The 18,056-nt window shown below is 43.1% G+C and overlaps 1 protein-coding gene across 1 annotated transcript in view; it reads left to right on the top strand.

The window, feature by feature from the left end:
- Positions 1–1,676: 1,676 nt before the first annotated feature.
- Positions 1,677–18,056, top strand: part of LOC116978892 (cytokine receptor common subunit gamma-like) — a 49,406-nt gene continuing 33,026 nt past the window's right edge. The window contains exon 1 of the mRNA XM_033030155.1: positions 1,677–1,912. Coding sequence (XP_032886046.1) covers positions 1,810–1,912 — 103 coding nt within the window. The 5' untranslated portion in view covers positions 1,677–1,809. The remainder of the gene's footprint in view (positions 1,913–18,056) is intronic.

The following is an 18,056-nucleotide window of genomic DNA, read 5'->3' as shown; positions in this document are numbered from 1 at the left end:
AAGAAAACAATCCATGTTTGTCCACCACCTCCTTATAGCTGATCCCTGCTAATCCAGGCAGTATTCTAGTAAACCTTGTCTGCAGCTTCTCCAAAGACTCCACATCCTGCCTGTAATGAGGTGAACAGAAATGCACTCAAAACTCCAAATGCAACCTAACCAAATTTTATAAAGCTGCAACATGACTTCCTGACTCTTACACTAAATGCTTTGACTAATGAAGCCAAGTACACCATGTTCTTCATCTACTTTTTATGCTACTCCAGGGAGCTATGGATTTGGATTCCAATATCTCCCTGTACATCAACGTTAAGGATCTGACCATTGACTGTTTTTCCTCTTACATTTAACCTCCCAAATAGATAACCTCACTCTTGCTCAGATTGAACTGTCATTTCTCCACCCATATCTGCAACCGATCTATATCCCACTGTATCTTTAGAGTCTTCCTCACTGTCTGCAGCTTCACCAGTTTTGGTGTTATCTGCAAACTTATGCCCCTGTCCCACTTAGGAAACCTGAATGGAAACCTCTGGAGACTTTGTGCCCCACCCAAGGTTTCCGTGCGATTCCCGGAGGTTCCCGGAGGTTTTTGTCAGTCTCCCTACCTGCTTCCACTACCTGAAACCTCCGGCAACCACCTGCAACCTCCGGGAACCGCACGGAAACCTTGGATGGGGCGCAAAGTCTCCAGAGGTTTCCTTTCAGATTTCCTAAGTGGGACAGGGGCATTACTAACCAATCCATCGACATACAGTATATCCAAGTCATTTATACATATCACAAACAACAGAAATCCCAGCACAGTGCCAGACATGGTCACACCAGTAGAAATCAAGGAGTGAGTTCCCAACGCCTTTACTCATTGTCTTATGTTGGATTTACATAGAACAGTACTGCACAGGAACAGGCCCTTCGGCCCACAATGTTTATGCCAAACATGGTGCCAACTCTTATCTGCCTCATAATCCATATCCATCCATTCCCTGCATATCCATCTGCCTAACCACAAGCCTCTTAAACGCCACTCTCGTATCTGCCTCCACTATTACCCTTGGCAGTGTGTTCCAGGCACACAACAACCTCATTGCAAAAAAACTTGTCCTACATATCTCTCTTACATTTTGGCCCACTCACCATAATTTCTGCAATGTTTCAATTTTCTCAACATTTTATCCAATTGGTTTCTGATCATCAATGCACTGTCTGAAAGGTCGGTGAGAAGAGTGAATATTAACTTCAGAAATGATTTACTAATGAACTTGAAATTGTTGAATCAAAAACAGTTGAATAAAAGAGCACAGTAATGGAACTAATTAGACAGCTTTTTCAAACTTAATCTGGGCAGGATGGACTGAACAGCTTCCTCCTCTGCTATAAGAATCCGCAAATATAAAATGCTTGTTTCAAGTTGGCACAAGTAATTAAGTTTCCACTATATTTTCGCACCTGGATCCTGTTTTCTAATTTCTCCAGCCCACCATCTTGATGGCGAGTTAGAGGAAGGGAGAAGGGGAAAATAATGGCTCTAGTTCCATCTCTTGTGTGTATATATATATATATATATGTACGTCTCACCGCAATTCTACCTGGAAATATCGTAAATCAAATGGCGTGTACATGCTCGCCCACGACAAGACGCAGGAAACACTACATATCAAGAGGGTGATGAGTAAGCTAGAGGAAACTGTAGATCAGAAGTCTGTTATCAGATCACAGAACGGAACGAATGGATGCAGCTCCGCTTTAGAATGGAGTTAAAAATATGCATTGTTTAAGAATCTACTAAAAGATTGTGGAAGTCAAAAAATGGCTAGTCAATACCCATTGAAAGGATGCTTACATCCAAAGATTATTTCCATGATCTGGTTGATTGTTTTATCCAATGTGCCATACAGCATGCCATCACATGGTGAGTCTTTGTTAGTCTGCTACTTATTCTTTTAAGCTATTCACGAAGGAAACATTTTGATGGATGTTTTTTCTGCTACCCAATTTATAGCTTGTTCTTCTCATTTGCTACTGTAAACATATAGTTTAAAAAAACAGATTTTACTTAACAAGTGCTTGTAACCTTTGCTAAAATATCTAAGTTATATCTTTGATTTTTGCTCTTATCAACAACATAATTAAAAGTGGTGTGTCGATCAGGAATGGCGGTACTTTAAATCTTGTTTCATTAAAGCAGAACTGTGAAATGTATAAAAGCACATCCTCCCCTTGCACACAGTTCCGTGACCGTTTTACATTTAATCTGAGAGATTTTAGAGGATCTTTATAAAATAAATGATAATCTCAGTTGCAAGCAATCCCATTTTTAGTGCCTAGATTAATAGGAAGATTGATTTTCTGCTTAATAAGAGTGTAATACACTTACTGGAAAATGATATTCGTTGTCATATCTGTAAATAGAATGGGTAAGTCCTGAATAGTGATCTGTTGAATGCATCATTCATGTTATTTTCCGCTTCAAATCTGATTGTCCATTTCATTGGAAATGGACAAAATTATATTCTTTATCTCTCCTTGTTTAATAGACAAAATTTGCCGGAAAGCATTTCTAACCATTAGCCTTGAGAATATTTTTCTCAAATTATTGCAGAAAGTGGTGGCAATAGTAAGATTGTGTTCTCCACCATTGACAGGTTACTAAACTCTGCTTCAACTCATGATTTTGTAAGCCAAATGTTTTGCTGAAAAATGTGAGCTGTTTTAATGCTGATTATTTTCAAGATACGGTTCAGACGATCAGAGCTGGTATCCCTTTAGATTCTGCTGTCCTCTGCTGTTGACCTAGTAAGGCACAAGCAAAAATGAGCAGTTTCTTAAGTATTCCTACCTCAGAACTTTGTAAATTGAGGCTGAAAACAAATCCACTGCCTGTCATTTCAACATGGTTCCTACAAAGTTTTTAAAGAATGTTTTTTAACATTTATCCAGTTTTGTTCTTACAATTATCACCATCTCCCTTGAGAATGGAATTTCCCCGGATGTTTATAAAACCGCTGTCGTAAAGCCTCTGTTAAAGAAACCAAATTCAGACATTGGACTACTGAGTAAATACCGACCCATATCAAATCTACCCGTTATCAGCCAGGTGCTGGAGAACATGGTATTCAACCAAATACAACACTTTCTGAATCAAAATGACATGTTAGAGAAATTTCAATCTGGTTTCAGGGCAAATTACAGCCCTGAGACTGCCCTGATAAAAAATAGTCAGTGGCCTTTAGAGTTAGGTTCACTGATAAGGACAAAGTCTCAGTGCTGAGACCTCACAGCTTTTGACACCATAGATCACAGTATTCTTATAGATCGCCTAGAAAACTGGGTCGGCCTGTCAGATCAGGTGCTAAGTTGGTTCCAATCATATATAAGTGGCAGGAAGTACTTTGCTAGCCTTGAGGACTATGTATCACAGCTGCATGATATACCCTTTGGTGTGGTACAAAGTCGCTGCCTTGGCACGTTACTCTTTTCCTTTTATATGCTGCCGCTTGGAGGAGTTATCAGACAACATCATGTAAATTTTCTAAGTTATGCAGATGACACTCAGTTATACCTCTCTGTCGAACCCACTGATGCAAGTGCCTCAAGCTTTCACCTCCAAATGCCTATTTTCCATTAAAAAATGGATGAATGCTAACTTTCTTAAAGTCAACGATGACAAGATTGCAATTTTATAACTTGGATCAGAACCCAAGAAAGAGATGTTACTCGGTAACTTGGGAAATTTGACTGCCTACGTCAAACAAGAAGTCACAAGCCTGGGGGTAAAAATTGACAATGATCTTAATTTAAAATCTCACATAAATAAGGTAACACAGTGTGCTTTCTATCACCTCAGAAATATTGCTAAAGTACGGCCTTTCTTAAAGGGTCTGTCCCACTTAGGTGACACTTTAGGTGACTGCCAGGGGCTAGTTTTAATGGAATTCACCTACGACACTTGGCGACAACCTACAGCAGTACCTGAGACAACCTACGACGACCTACGACAGCAAAAATTGACGCCACGGGCGCCGAAAAATTTTCAGCATGTTGAAAATTTTGCGGCAATCGCCTGTAGTCGCCCAAAAATCGCCCAAGTGGGATAGACCCTTAACTCAACATGACTGTAAACAACTCATACCTGCTTTCACATCAAGCAGACTTGTAATTACTGTAATGCTTTATTTACCGGTCTGCCTTCAAAATCAACCAACAAGTTACAGCTCATTCAAATGCTGCAGCCCGGCTTTTAACAAATACCAAGAAAAGGGAGCATACCACCCCAGTATTAGACTCCCTTCATTGGCTCCTTGTGAGATCCAGGATAGACTAAAAAATCCTTCTTCTTGTCTATAAAGCCCTAAATGGCTTAGGAGCAGCATATTTTACAGAGTCCCTCCTTGCCTATGCCCCTACTGGAGCGCTCAGGTCTTCTGATGCCGGGCTGTTAGCCTCTCAATGCCGCAGCTATAGGGAAATTGGTGAAGCAGCCTTTTTCAATGATGCCCCCAAGCTGTGGAATACCCGACCCAGGGCTATGAGAGACGCACACTCTGTTGACATGTTTAAACGGCAGCTAAAAACTTATCTTTTCAATCGAGCTTTTAACTGACTTTACTTCTTCTGATGACATTGTAAAAATTACCTTTATTCTCTTGTATTTAACTCGGCATACTCTTCAGCAGTTTGTGTGCTCATATAGTACATGGGACTCTGTATTTGACCTCAGTGTTTTGTTTTTTGTCTTTTTACACACTCAATTAAAAAATAAAAAAAAATTTAATTTGTATATAAATCTGTGCTTGTTATGTTATTAACTGTCTTTGTCCTTACTGGTTTAAATTGTACTGTTGTTTAAACCTGTGCTTTTGTGGAAAGCACTTTGGATTGCATTCAATTGTATGTAAAGTGCTACACAAATAGTTATTATTATTATTATTATGAATTAAATCACAATGATTGGCTTGTGGGTCAAGCAAGATAGGGCAGGAATCCTTCCCATTAATCAGCCATATACGTTTTTGCAGTTTTTAATTTTAATCGTAATCTAGCCATGGTTTGGCAATTACTGGAAATATCATTGACAACTTTTGCAACTTAAGGCATTGCCATTACCTCTGGCTCTCCATATCAACCAAAGTTGAAATCACATGAATATTTGATGTTACCATTGAGAAGATACCTGAACCAATTATAAAAGGTTTATCAATAATTAACGTGTTTAAAGTATTATAAAACAGGTTGGAGCCTGTATTTCATTCGCATCATGTATTAGATTGACAAATTGTTCACAAAAATGAATGCAGAACATAACACATTCCTAAAAACAATATGTTGCATACAATGATATTAGCTGAGACTGTAAAAACGTAAGAGAAAGATATATAGTCATAAAGGTCAGACTGTATACAGTCATACTATCAGAAACATATTATGGCAAGACCCTTAACAGCATTGATGACTAATGGGATCTTGGAGTCCACAGCTCCCTGAAGGTACAACAGAAGTAGATAGAATGGGCTTCTTCTTCTCGAGTCCACACACAAGATTAGAAATTGTTCAGCCAGAGCTGAACACACTTCTCGGCATCTGCATACAATGGCGTCTTGCGCTTCTTGCGCTTCTTGTGCTTCTTGTGCGTGGTGGTGGACAGATTGGTGGAAACAGGGCCGCGACGTGAACGCTCTTTCCCTGACCCCCGTTAGAATGGTAAAGAAGGCACACGGTACACTTGCCTTCATTGATTGGGGCATTGAGTAATCGTGTCAGGAAGTCATACTGTCGCTTTCTAGGTCTTTGGTTATTTGGAGTGTTGTGTAACGTTCTGGTTGCCCCATCACAAGAAAGATGAGCAAATTCTGGAGACGGTGTAGAAGAGGTTTACCAGAATGCTGCTTAGATTAGACGGTATTAGCTATATGGAAATTGGACAAACTTGTATTGTTTTCTCTGGAGCTTCATAGAGGCTGAGGAGCCTGATAGAAGCATATAAATTTATGAGGCATAGATAGTATAGACAGCTAGATATTTTTTTCCCAGGGTGGAAATGTCAAAGACTAGAGGGTATAGCATTAAGGTGAGAGGTGCAAAGATTGACTTTGCGGGGCAAGTTTTTTAGACAACGGATAGCGAGTGCCTGGAATGCGCTGCTGGGGGTGGGCATGGTAGCAGAAATGAGAGTGGTCTTTATGCAGGGAATGGAGGGATATGGATAGGATGTGTCGGAAGGAACTGCAGATGCTAGTTTACACCGAAGATAGACACAAAATGCTGGAGTAACTCAGCGGGGCAGGCAGCATCTCTGGATAGAAAGAATGGGTGACGTTTTGGGTCAAGACTCTTCTCCAGTCTGAAGAGGGGTCTCGACCCGAAACGTCAATCATTCCTTCTATCCAGAGATGCTGCCTGTCCCGCTGAGTTACTTCAGCATTTTGTGTCTATCCTCAAAGGGATATGGAACTGGTGTGGTCAGAGGAGATCATGATTGGCGTGAACATTGTCAGCTTGTTCCTATGTTGCACTGTTCTACATTCTTTGTTCTATGAAAGATGTTCACATTTCAGATCATCATTCAGTGGCTTTGGTTATTCTGTAGATTTACTGTACTTTATTGGCTTCATTGGTTGAGAGTGATATCTTTCAATGGCTGAATATCCTACCTGTAATAATGAGGTACTAAAGAATATCAGATATCAGTCTTTAGCTCAGTTTAGTTTAGAGATGCAGCATAGAAGCAGATCCTTCGGCCCAACAAATGCCGACCAGCAATCCCTGTACACTAACTTGATCCTAAGCATATTATGGATAATGTACAGTTACACCAAGCCAATTCACCTACAAAGCTGTACATCTTTGGAGTGTGGGAGGAAACCGGAGATCCCGGAGAAAACCGACGCAGGTCACGGGGAGAACGTACAAACTACGTACAGAGAGTACCTGTAGTCAGGATCGAACCCGGTTCACTGGCACTGTAAGGCAGCAACTCTACCGCTGCGCCACTATGCCACCATTGTCATGACCAACATTTCTTGAAATGCTACATGACTCCTTGAATATAAAATTAATAATTAGAGTTTGGAAGAGTAATTCAGCTTTAAGCGCGGGATAGTAATCGAAGGGTACTTTAGTCAAAGGCAAGCCCTGAAGAAGCACATCAAATAATTCTAGTCATTGAGGCTCTGCTTATGTGTGAAGGACATGCACGATTTGGTTTTATTAACTTAAAATATAACTCAGTACATTATAGAAGCACAGTAACCATGGATATATCAAGGTCAGTTTTCTTTTGCAGCAGAGGAGGTTAAGGGAGATTTAATTGAATCTTATATCATTATGAGATTGGGTGAACAGGGAGAGCACACTTCCAATGTGGAGACTGCATTGTCTAGAGAAGGGTGGGAGGGGAGGAAGATGGGGATCTATGATAATCGAGAGAAGGATTAGAGATTGGGGAGCAGAGGCAGATGGTAATATCAAGGAAAGATGGGACTGGAGAAGGCCTGAAAAAGTAATTTAGGCAGAAATCTTCATCACATTTGAGAAGTCCTAGGTCGACCACTGGACATGATGTGACCTACAAAAATACAGACTGGAAATGGAAAGCGGAATTAATCTCAATAGTTTTTTTTGTTGGCTGGCAAGGATATAATGAGCTGAATGGCCTCCTTGTGCTCAGTAAATGTCTATGATTCTACATTGGGCTCAAGAGTCGACAATAGATTTACACACAGGCAGTACACTTTGCTCAAATCGTAGGAGTACAAAATATCAAGACTCCATTATCTTAACATGATGTGACAAATGATAAAATGTCACCTAATATTGTGTTCATTAATGGATGAAAGGTTAGGAGCCTATAAATTCTGCACAAATTCTGTAGCCAGATATCTATCTATGTTGAGTTTTTCAGGGACTTAATCTGTCTTTGTTGAATTAGTAGGGGGATTTCAACTTGTTCGATATTGACTGGATGTCCCTTAGTGTTTTATGGGTTTAGATAAGGTGGAGTACGTAACATGTATTCAAGAGAGGTTTTTTAAAGCACATGCAGAGAGTCCTAATAGGAAGGGGATTGTTCTCACCCTTATCTCACAGAATGGGGACAGCAAGTGGCAGAGGTGTTGATGGAAGAACCCTTTGGAAACAGTGACCAGAGTTCAATAAGTTTCATGGTATTCATGGCAAAGAAATATACGATTGAACCTAGAGTTAAGGTCTTAAATTGGGGGACAGCTGATTTCAATAGTATCAGGATCTTGCTAAAGTAATAATAATAATAATAAATTTTATTTTTATAGCGCTTTTCTAAGACTCAAAGTCGCTTTACAATAGTAACAGACAATAGCAAACGGAGAAGCGGCAAACAAACAGCGCCAGCGTCCTCTCCGTGCAGCACATAAAGAAAGAATACAGACATAACAATAATAGACATTTAATCGGAATAACATATAATCGGAATATAACAAATAATAAAGACATCACAGAGACACAAATTAAAAACAGAATTCAATCCAAAAACAGAAAATCAAAAACACAGTGTGAAGAGAGAGCAGCGGCAACCAATTCGTGCCAGCGTCCACTCTCCCTTCACGGCAGCCATCTTGGACACAGACCTACAAGACTACAGTTAGACAAAAAAAATCATCCCCCCACAGTGCTATCCACTGTGGGGGAAGGCACAATGTCCAGTCCCCACCCCATGTTCACCCCAAAGTCAGGCCTATTGAGGCCACCGCAATTGCCTCTACGGAGGCCCGATGTCCCTGGCCGTTCTCACCGGGTGGTCTTGCCCCGGCGTCAGGAGAGTCCTTTCGGCGGCTGGGCCACTTGGAACGGCCGCTTCTTGGTTGGAGCCCGCGGCTGCCGAAGCCGACAAGGCCGCGCCGGTTTGGAGCACCCAGGCTCCCGTTGTTGAAGTCGGCGCCTCCTCTCCGCTCCGCAGCCCGCAGCCCGCAGCCAGGAGTTGTTGCTCTCGGCGGTCCAGCTCGCCAGAGCTCCAGCGCGTCGTACAAAGTACATTGTAGTTAACATAGAAACATAGAAAATAGGTGCAGGAGTAGGCCATTTGGCCCTTCGAGCCTGCACCGCCATTCAATATGATCATGGCTGATCATCCAACTCAGTATCCTGTACCTGCTTTCTCTCCATACCCCCTGATCCCTTTAGCCACAAGGGCCACATCTAACTCCCTCTTAAATATAGCCAGTGATCTGGCCTCAACTACATTCTGTGGCAGAGAATTCCAGAGATTCACCACTCTCTGTGTAAAAGAGTGTTCAATTGCCATATGTACTGGTAATGGCACAATGGAATTCTAACTTGCTGCAGCCCTTTAACACAATAATACTTCTTCTTGCATAAGGCGTGCACAGTCTAAAGTTGTAAGACAACTTGTTCTATGTGAACTTCTGTTTGTGCACGTCGGGTTGATTGCATTAGTTGAAACAGGGTGGACCACGTGAAGGTTGCAATCTCCCACCCCACAATAATACATAAATAAATATAAAATAATCAATAATGATCAAAAATACTAGGTAAGTATAACATTGGAAAACTGAAGTCCGTCGTTCCAACAAAAATAAAGTCCATAGAGTATGATATTTGCTGAGGTGTGTAGGAAGATGCCGTTTTAAACCAAAAATGGACACAAAAAGCTGGAGTAATTCAGCCGGTCAGTCAGCATCTCGGGAGGAGATTCAGATTCAGATTCAGATTTATTGTCACATGCACCAATTAAGGTACAGTGATATTTGACCCGCCATACAATTAAAAGAACAGAACACAATTAAAAACAACAATGGAACTTAACTGAAACACCCACCACAGTGATCACCGTAATGGAAGGCAATGAAGTTCAGTCAAACTTCCTCCTTTTGTTCACCCATGTTTGGGGCCTTGGCCCTCTGTGGTCGCCGCTACAGACGGCCCGATGTACAAGCCCTCTTGTCGGGATGATTGAAGCTGTGACGTCAGGAAGGATGGAACACACTCCGTGGCTTGGAGTGCCCGAATCGGCCACTTTCTTCTTGATGTTATAGGCCGCAGGCAGGCCGGCGGTCGGAGGTCTTCTCCGGCGATCCCCGGCAAGGGATCCTTGGCTCCGGGATGGTTAAGACCGCTCCATGCCTGCTGCTAGAAGCTCTGCAGACTGCGGCTTCACGATGTTAAAGTCAACAGACCGGAGGTCGGAGCCTTTCCTCTGGCTCCGCGATGGAAGTCTGCTGCTGAAGCTCTGGGTCGGGCTCCGGGAAAGGCCCCACCAAGTTGTTACGCCGCGATGGAGGGCGAAAATGCGACTAGGAGGAAAGTCTCATCTCCCCCGAGGTAAGTGACTGGAAATGGTTTCCACCTTTCCACCCCACACATAAAAACATACCTAGAGACATTATCACGTACTAAAAAAACAACAAAAGTCAAAATGATTGACAAACTGCTGGTGAGGCTGCCGCCCGCAGCACCACCCGATGACGAGGAAAGGAATAGGTGATGTTTCAGGTCAGGACCCTTCTTGGTACTGGTGAAGTTTCAGGTCGAGTCCCTTCTTCAGACTCTGGACGGAAGAAGGGCCTCAAGCCGAAACATCACCTATTCCTTTTCTCCAGAGATGCTGTCTGACCCGCTGAGTTACTCCAGCTTTTTGGGTCTATATTTGCTGAGGTGATGGTTAGGGTTTTGCAATGTTCAAGAACCTGATGTTTGCTGGGACAAAGCTGTTCTTGAAACTGGTGGTCATAGATTTCAGGCTCCTGTACCTTCTTCCTGATGGCGGTAGCTTGAAGAGACCATGGTCAGGGTAGTGTGGGCGTTTGATGGCATTGGCTGCCTTACTGAGGAAATGCCTCCTGTAGAACTCTTCAATAGTGAGAAGGATGGTACACAATGAAACAGGCAAGTCTACCACTCTCTGCAGTCCCCCTCGATCCTGGGCATTGAGTTACAGAAACAGCACGCCATGTGCAGCTGCTAGAACGGTAAAACACACACAATACGTGGGATGTGTTTAAAGGTGAGATAGTAAGAAGCCAGAGTCAGCATGTCCCTGTAAGAGTAAGATGTACAACGATAGCTTAGGGAATTAATGTTAACTTAGCAACTTGAAAAAGTGATTAGAAGTAAGGAAAAAGTATATGTCAGGCATTTGGTATCGAGTGAAGTCGTTTGAGACTTATTGGAGATGTAGGAGAGTACTTTAGAAATTGGGAGGGCAAAACGAGTTCATGAAATGGCTGTTGCAAGAAGGATTTAGGAGAATTTCTAAACCTTTTCTATACATATTCAAAGCAAGAGAGTAGCTGGTCCGGAGAAGCGTCTCGACCTGAAAACGTCGCCTATTCCTTTTCTCCAGAGATGCTGTCTGACCCGCTGAGTTGCTCCAGCTTTTTATGTTTATCCTCTGGGGAAAATGTAGGTGTGTTCAGAGACCAAAAGGAAAATCTACGCATGGATATAAATCCAGGGGATATCATTAGGATCTGAAATTAAGACTTTTCATCAATATTCACCAAAGAGAAGGGTATGGAGGAGGGTGCTGGGAGGGGGTGGAAGATTGCAACCTTCACGTGGTGAAGGTTGCAATCGACCTGCCGAGCACAATCAAATAAGATCAAATAGAACAAGTTGTCCTACAACTTTAGGCTGTGCACGTCATGCACCAGAAGAAGAAGTGCTGGGTGAAGGAGACACTGATATTCTGGAACATGTCTGTGTCAGGAAGGAGGTAGTGTTGGAGGTATTGGCATGGATAGGGCCTGATAGGATCTATCTCTGGATGCTAGGGAAAGCAAGGGAGCAGATTGCTTGCACTCTGGGATATATTTTCGCATCTATGCTGGCCACGGGCAAGGTATCACAGAAATGCAGGTAGTTGACATTGTTCCCTTATTCAAAAAGGGCAGATAATCCAGGAAGGCTAGTGAGCCATAAACTAATAGGTGTGGAATTATTGGAAAATATTTCTAAGGGATAGGATTTATGTTCATGTAGAAATATAGGTCTGATTAGGAGGACTGTACAGGGGAAATCCTGTCACAAATCCGTTTGTGTGTGTTTTGAAGAGGTATTTAAAACCAAGTGTGATGAAGGCATGGCAGTACACATGGCCTTTGACAAAGTCCTACGTAATAGGCCAAAGATTAGGGCACATGAAATACAATGTGTGTTGGCAAACTGGACCCAACATTGCCTTAGTGATAGCAGGCAGGGAGGGGTGTTTATCTGCCTGGAGGTCTGCTAGGAGTGATGTACTGCATGGATCAGTGCTGGGATCTCTGTGGTTTGTCATCTGACTTGGATGAGAATGAAAGTGGACAGATTAGTTAGTTTGCTTGTGTCAAAGTATGGCAAAGTAGTAGATAGCATAGAAGATTGTGAAAAGTTGCAGAGAGTCAAAGATCAGTTGGGATGTTGGGCAGAAGAGTGTCGGGTGGAATTTAATTGAGGCAAGTGTGAGATAATGCATATTGAGACATCACATATTAACCAGACATATGCAGGAAGTGGCAGGAAGAAGGGTCTCGACCTGAAACGCCACCCATTCCTTCTCTCTAGAGACGCTCCCTGTCCCACTTACTCCAGCATTTTTTCTCTATCCAGTGTAAACCAGCATCTGCAGTTCCTTCCTACACTGTGTTTACATACCTGTTGGGCAGAAGAATGTCATTGTTCCCTGAGGAGACATAAGACAATGAAACACTCTTAACTTGGAAAATAAAAGGCCTTTAACCTACCAATCACCAGAGGCTGAGCAGAGTGTTTAAGAATTGGGATGTTGTGTCACAACTGTACAAAATATTGGTTCCGTTCACATTTGGACCATTGTGTATAGTTCTGGTCACCAGAATACAGGAAGGATGTGGTAGCATTAGCAAGGAAATAGAAGTGACCATCTTTCCTTACAAGTAAGGCCCTTCACTCCAGGAAACTCCAACATAGCAGGCTGAAGAATGACCTTACAGAGGTTTATAAAATTCTGAAGGGCATAGATAGGGTAGACAGTCAGTCTTTGTCCGAGGGTAGAGGAGTCCACAACTAGATGATATGGATTTAAAATGAGGGAGGAGAAATTTAAAGGCGATCTGAAGAGCAGGTTTTCCATTCAGAGGGTTGCGGCTATCTGGAAGGAGCTACCAGAGGAAGTGGTTGAGGCAGATAAAATTATAATATGTAAAAGGCAGTTGAAAGGAGCAGAAGAATGTAGGCCGAATGCAGGCCTAATGCAGGCAAAAGGGATTAGCATAGACTGGTATCATGGTCGGCATGGATGAGTTCAACCAAAGGGCCGATTTCTAAGCTGCACAACTCTACTTTAAAAGTTAATCAATAAAAAAAGACTGCATTTTAAAAAATGTTACAAATGCCCATGACTGACCAACTTAATCAGTCTAAATAAAACCTGCCTTGAAAAAGCTTGCAAGTCATTGAGGGCTACATGGACATTCAACAGGGTCATACTTGAACGGAAACTCCAGTAATGCTCAGTCAGCCAGTACCGTCACTACACTCCCCCAAACAGACATTTTATTCTGAGCTGTATCGCGAGACAAGATTAATAGGTTAAATGGAAAACATTCACAGATGTGCTCAAAGCCTCCTTTTAGGCTTTAGAACTACAGCGCGGAAACTGGCCCTTCGGCCCACCGAGTCCGTGCCGACTAGCGATCACCCCGTACACTAGCAGTATCCAACACACTAGGGGCAATTTACAATTTTACCAAAGTCAATTAATCTACAAGCCTGCATGTCTTTGGAGGAAACCGGAGCTCCCAGAGAAAACCCACGCAGTCACGGGGAGAACATGCTTACTACGTGCAGACAGCACCTGGAGTCACGATCGAACCTGGGTCTCTGGTGCTGTAATGAAGCAACTGTACCGCTCAAAGTGTAGAAAGAGCATTTGGGATTAGTAGTGAAAAATTCAAGACCGTGCTTTGAGAACATGAAAGCCCTACATCAGTAGCAAACTACTAACTTGCTGCCCTCATCCACAACCACCTGACCCATGTGTCGAAGAGTCTGGGACTCCTGGCATTGGTCTCATAGCCACCTCAGAATCCACAGAACTAGTGCATTTATGTCATCCCCATGTTCCCCTTGAATCTAGACCACTATTTTGTCAGATAACAGGGAAAGCACACAGTGCTCCATAGGTTAGAAGTGATATTTGTACCACAACAGATGAGCTGAAATGTGTCTTATAAAAGAACAACCATTGGATTGTACCCAGTTTAAGACAGTATTTGATAAGAGTCATAGTCACACAGCGCGGAAACTGGACCTTTGGTCAAACTCAGCCATGCCGACCGTGATGCCCCATCTAAGATAGTCCCATTTGCCTCCAAATCTTTCCTATCCATGTGCCTGTTCAAGTGTCTTTTAAATAGTTTCTGCCTCAACTACCTCCTATGGCACCCCATTCCATATCCACCTCCGATTCCTATTAAATCTTAACTTCTGTACTCTGATTTTTGATTCCCTGACCCTGAGTAAATGACTCAGTGCATTCACCCCATCTATTCCCCTTGTGAAATTATCCACCTCTGCAAGATCACCCCACAGCCTCCTGTGCTCCAAGGAATAAAGTCCTAGCCTGCCCATCATCTCTATGCTCAGTCCCTCTAATCCTGGCAACATCCTCGAAGATCTTTTCAGCACTATTTCCTCCTTAATTTCATCCTTTCTATATCAGCATCCTTCCTATGGCAGGGTAACCATAACTAAACAGTACTCCAAATGTGGCTTCACCAACATCATGTACAACTGTAAGATAATATTCCTTCTGCACGCCGTACCCTGACTAATGAAGGCCAATGTATCAAATTTATCTACCCATACTTGCACTCCAAGATCCCTTTGCTCTACAACACTCCCAGGGTCCTACTATTCACTGTGAAAGTCCTGCCCTGGTTTGACTTCCCAAAATCTGCTCCACGTTTTAGCCGACCCAACCTTTCCTTCAAGCTCAGGTCCATGAGTCCTGGCAACATACTGGTAATGTTTCTCCGTATGTTCCAGCTGCAAGGCATCTTTCCATTAACAAGGTCACCCAAACTGAACACAATAGTCCAAGTGTTTAGGAACGAGCTTCTTGCTCAACTGTAAAAGAAGTTGCAGCTTCCATACTCAGTTCCTTGACTGATGAAGGGCAGCTTGCCAAACGGCTTCTTCACCACTTGTCCACCGGCAATGTCCCTTCCAGAGAACGATGTGCTTCTATTCCGACATCCCTCTGCTCTACACCACTCTCCTGCCATTTACTATGAAGGTCCTGCCATGGTTTCACTTCCTAAAATGCAACCCCTCGCACTTCCATGCATTAAACTCTTGGATCCATTCCTCAGCCCACTACCCCACCCACTTTCATGTCATCTGCAAACTTAAGGGCATGTCCCACTTGGGCGACATTTGGGTGACATTTAGGCGACAGCCTAAAAAGAGGTTGTCGCGTGGTGATGCGGGCGTGACGCGTGGTGAGGCATGTAGTGATGCACGGTAACGCGCGGTGTCTCCCTGTCGCCCCAGGATTTTGGAATGTTAAAAATCCTGGGGTGACATTTGTTTGTCTCATCGTGTCGTGCGCCCGGTCACACGCTGACCTATGTTGTCCTGTGGGTGACGCCCGGTTAGGGTCAGGGTTAGGGTTGGGGTTAGGGACCACAGATGGGCTGTAAAATATCCTTCCTTCAATGCATGGATTTTGCATATTAATATATTAAAATTTAGACAATAAAATCAATTGTGCAAATGAAAAGATGTCTGAATCGTTCAGTTTTATTTACAGATGTATTGGTCCGCTTCCAGATCCAATCACCGTCTCTATAACTTTTCACAGGGATGGATTCAGTGAGTGTAGACTGAACGGCCCTCTCCCCTACACCCCCCTCCCACCCCCATCCCTCCTTCTCCACTCCCCCCTCCCCTTCTCCCCTCCCCTCTCCCCCCCTTCTTCCCTTCCCCCTTCTTCCTCCCTTCTCTCCGCTCCACTCTTCTCCCCCTTATCCACTCCCCCCTCCCCTCACAACCCCTTCGCCCCCTCTCCCTCCCTTCTCCCATTCTCCCCCCCCCCCCCACTTTCCCCGACGACCCCCCATGTGGACCCAGCCTGCGACCAGCGATCCCCCGCACACTATCCTGCACACACTAGGGACAATTTATACAAACTTTTCATTTGCACAATTGATTTTTTGTATTAATTTTTAATGTATTAATGTTTAAAATCCATGCATTGAAGGAGGAATATTTTACAGCCTCAACCCTAACTGGGCATCACCCGCATGGCAGCATACGTCAGTGTGTATGTCGTGCAACTTGACGGTTTTACGGGCGTCAGTCACTGACGCTCCGCAGTCGCCGAAATGTCACACAAGTGGGACAGGCCCTTGATTAATCACGCCTTGTACATTCTCACCCATAATTAGCTTTCCTGCTCCCCCACTCTCACTGAAGCAGTAAACTGCTTGCATTAATAACATTGACACTGCTAAAGCCCTCTTTTATTATCCCTACAGCTGAGGGATGATGGAGAGACAATACAGATACATGTAATGCATGTTCCAATGACTAGCAAGTCATTGTCTTTTTATCACATTTTACATCTAACTAAAATATGGTTAATTGTTATATGGAGTCACAGAGTCATACAGCTACCAGCTACACTAGTCCCACCTGCCCGCATTTGGTCCATATCCCTCCAAACCGGTTCTATCCATGTACCCGTCTAACTGTTTCTTAAATGTTAGGATAGTCCCTGCTTCAATTACCTCCTCTGGCAGCTTGTTGCATACACCCACCACTGTGTGAAAAAGTTACCCCTCAGATTCCTTTTAAATCTTTTCCCTTTCACCTTAAACCTATGTCCTCTTGTCCTCGATTCACCTACTCTGGGCATGAGATTCTGTGCATCTACCCGATCTATTCCTCTCATGATTTTATACACCTCTATAAGGTCACCTGTTATCCTCCTAAGCTCCAAGGAATAGAATCCAACCGACTCAACCTCTCCCTATAGCTCAGACCCTCTAGTCCTGGCAACATCCTCGTAAAATGTTTTCAGAAAGTCACATCAAAATCAGCTGTTAATCACTTGACTTTTTGTAGATCAGTAAGTATACATTAGGATTTCATAAAAACACTTCACTTTAAGCTAATGATAGTTTCTGAGCATGACTAATTGAAATAATAATAAATTAACTGAAGGGTCTGAAGAAGGGTCCTGACCCAAAACATCACCTATCCATGTCCTCCAGAAATGCTGCTTGTCCTGCTAAGTTACTCCAGCACTTTGTGTTTTGTATAAGATTCCTGCACCTGCAGTTCTTTGTGTCTCCATTAACTATTGCCCCTTTGTCTGAATATGTAAATTCACAGTAGTTTGTTAGGGCTGTGGAGTTGTGGAAGATACCGGGTGTGACACAGTTGCACCATCATTAGGGTGAACCCACAGGATAGATTTTATTTACAGTGATCAGAACCCCCAGGACCGAATGGGGGTGCTGTCCCTTGTTGTCCTGATGCATGTGAGGAGCACTGGCAATCTCTGGCTTATCCCGGCGCTCAGTCCCAGTCTCAAAGGAAGAGGTGTGGCGATCTCAGGTTTCTTCCTGCAGTGCATCCTTGCCTTGAGAGGACATGGGAGAAACTACAAGGTACTGATTTGTCAACAGTGAATGTTAACTTAGCTGATATCAAATGGTAGACAGAAAGGATTTAAAAATTCAAAATGCCAGCGTTAACTCCTCACTAACATTGTGGCAGCATAGTGTGCTTTGCATTTTGAGGAAGAGCTATCTTTCAATGGTTAATCGTTCCTGACGAAATTGCAGTTAACTGTGTTGCATCACTCATTCATGGGCATTCATATCATTGCACAACAGTCAAATGTACTGCATTTCACAGTGTAAGATAAACACCACTGTATCCAGCTCTAGCAAAACCACATGTTACAGGCCAAGGCCTGGAAACTGGTTAATGCAATTGCTGCTTTGCAAATGTTAAGTTGTTGCCATGGTGAAATGTTCACACATCCCCACATGGCAAGTGTAATGCCCTCCATTTTAACCAGGCTAGAAAGA

The sequence above is a fragment of the Amblyraja radiata genome, chromosome 12 (genome assembly GCF_010909765.2).
Source record: "Amblyraja radiata isolate CabotCenter1 chromosome 12, sAmbRad1.1.pri, whole genome shotgun sequence".
Taxonomy (NCBI): domain Eukaryota; kingdom Metazoa; phylum Chordata; class Chondrichthyes; order Rajiformes; family Rajidae; genus Amblyraja; species Amblyraja radiata.
The sequence above is the reverse complement of the archived record's forward strand: the minus strand, read 5'-3'. Positions and strand labels throughout refer to the sequence as shown.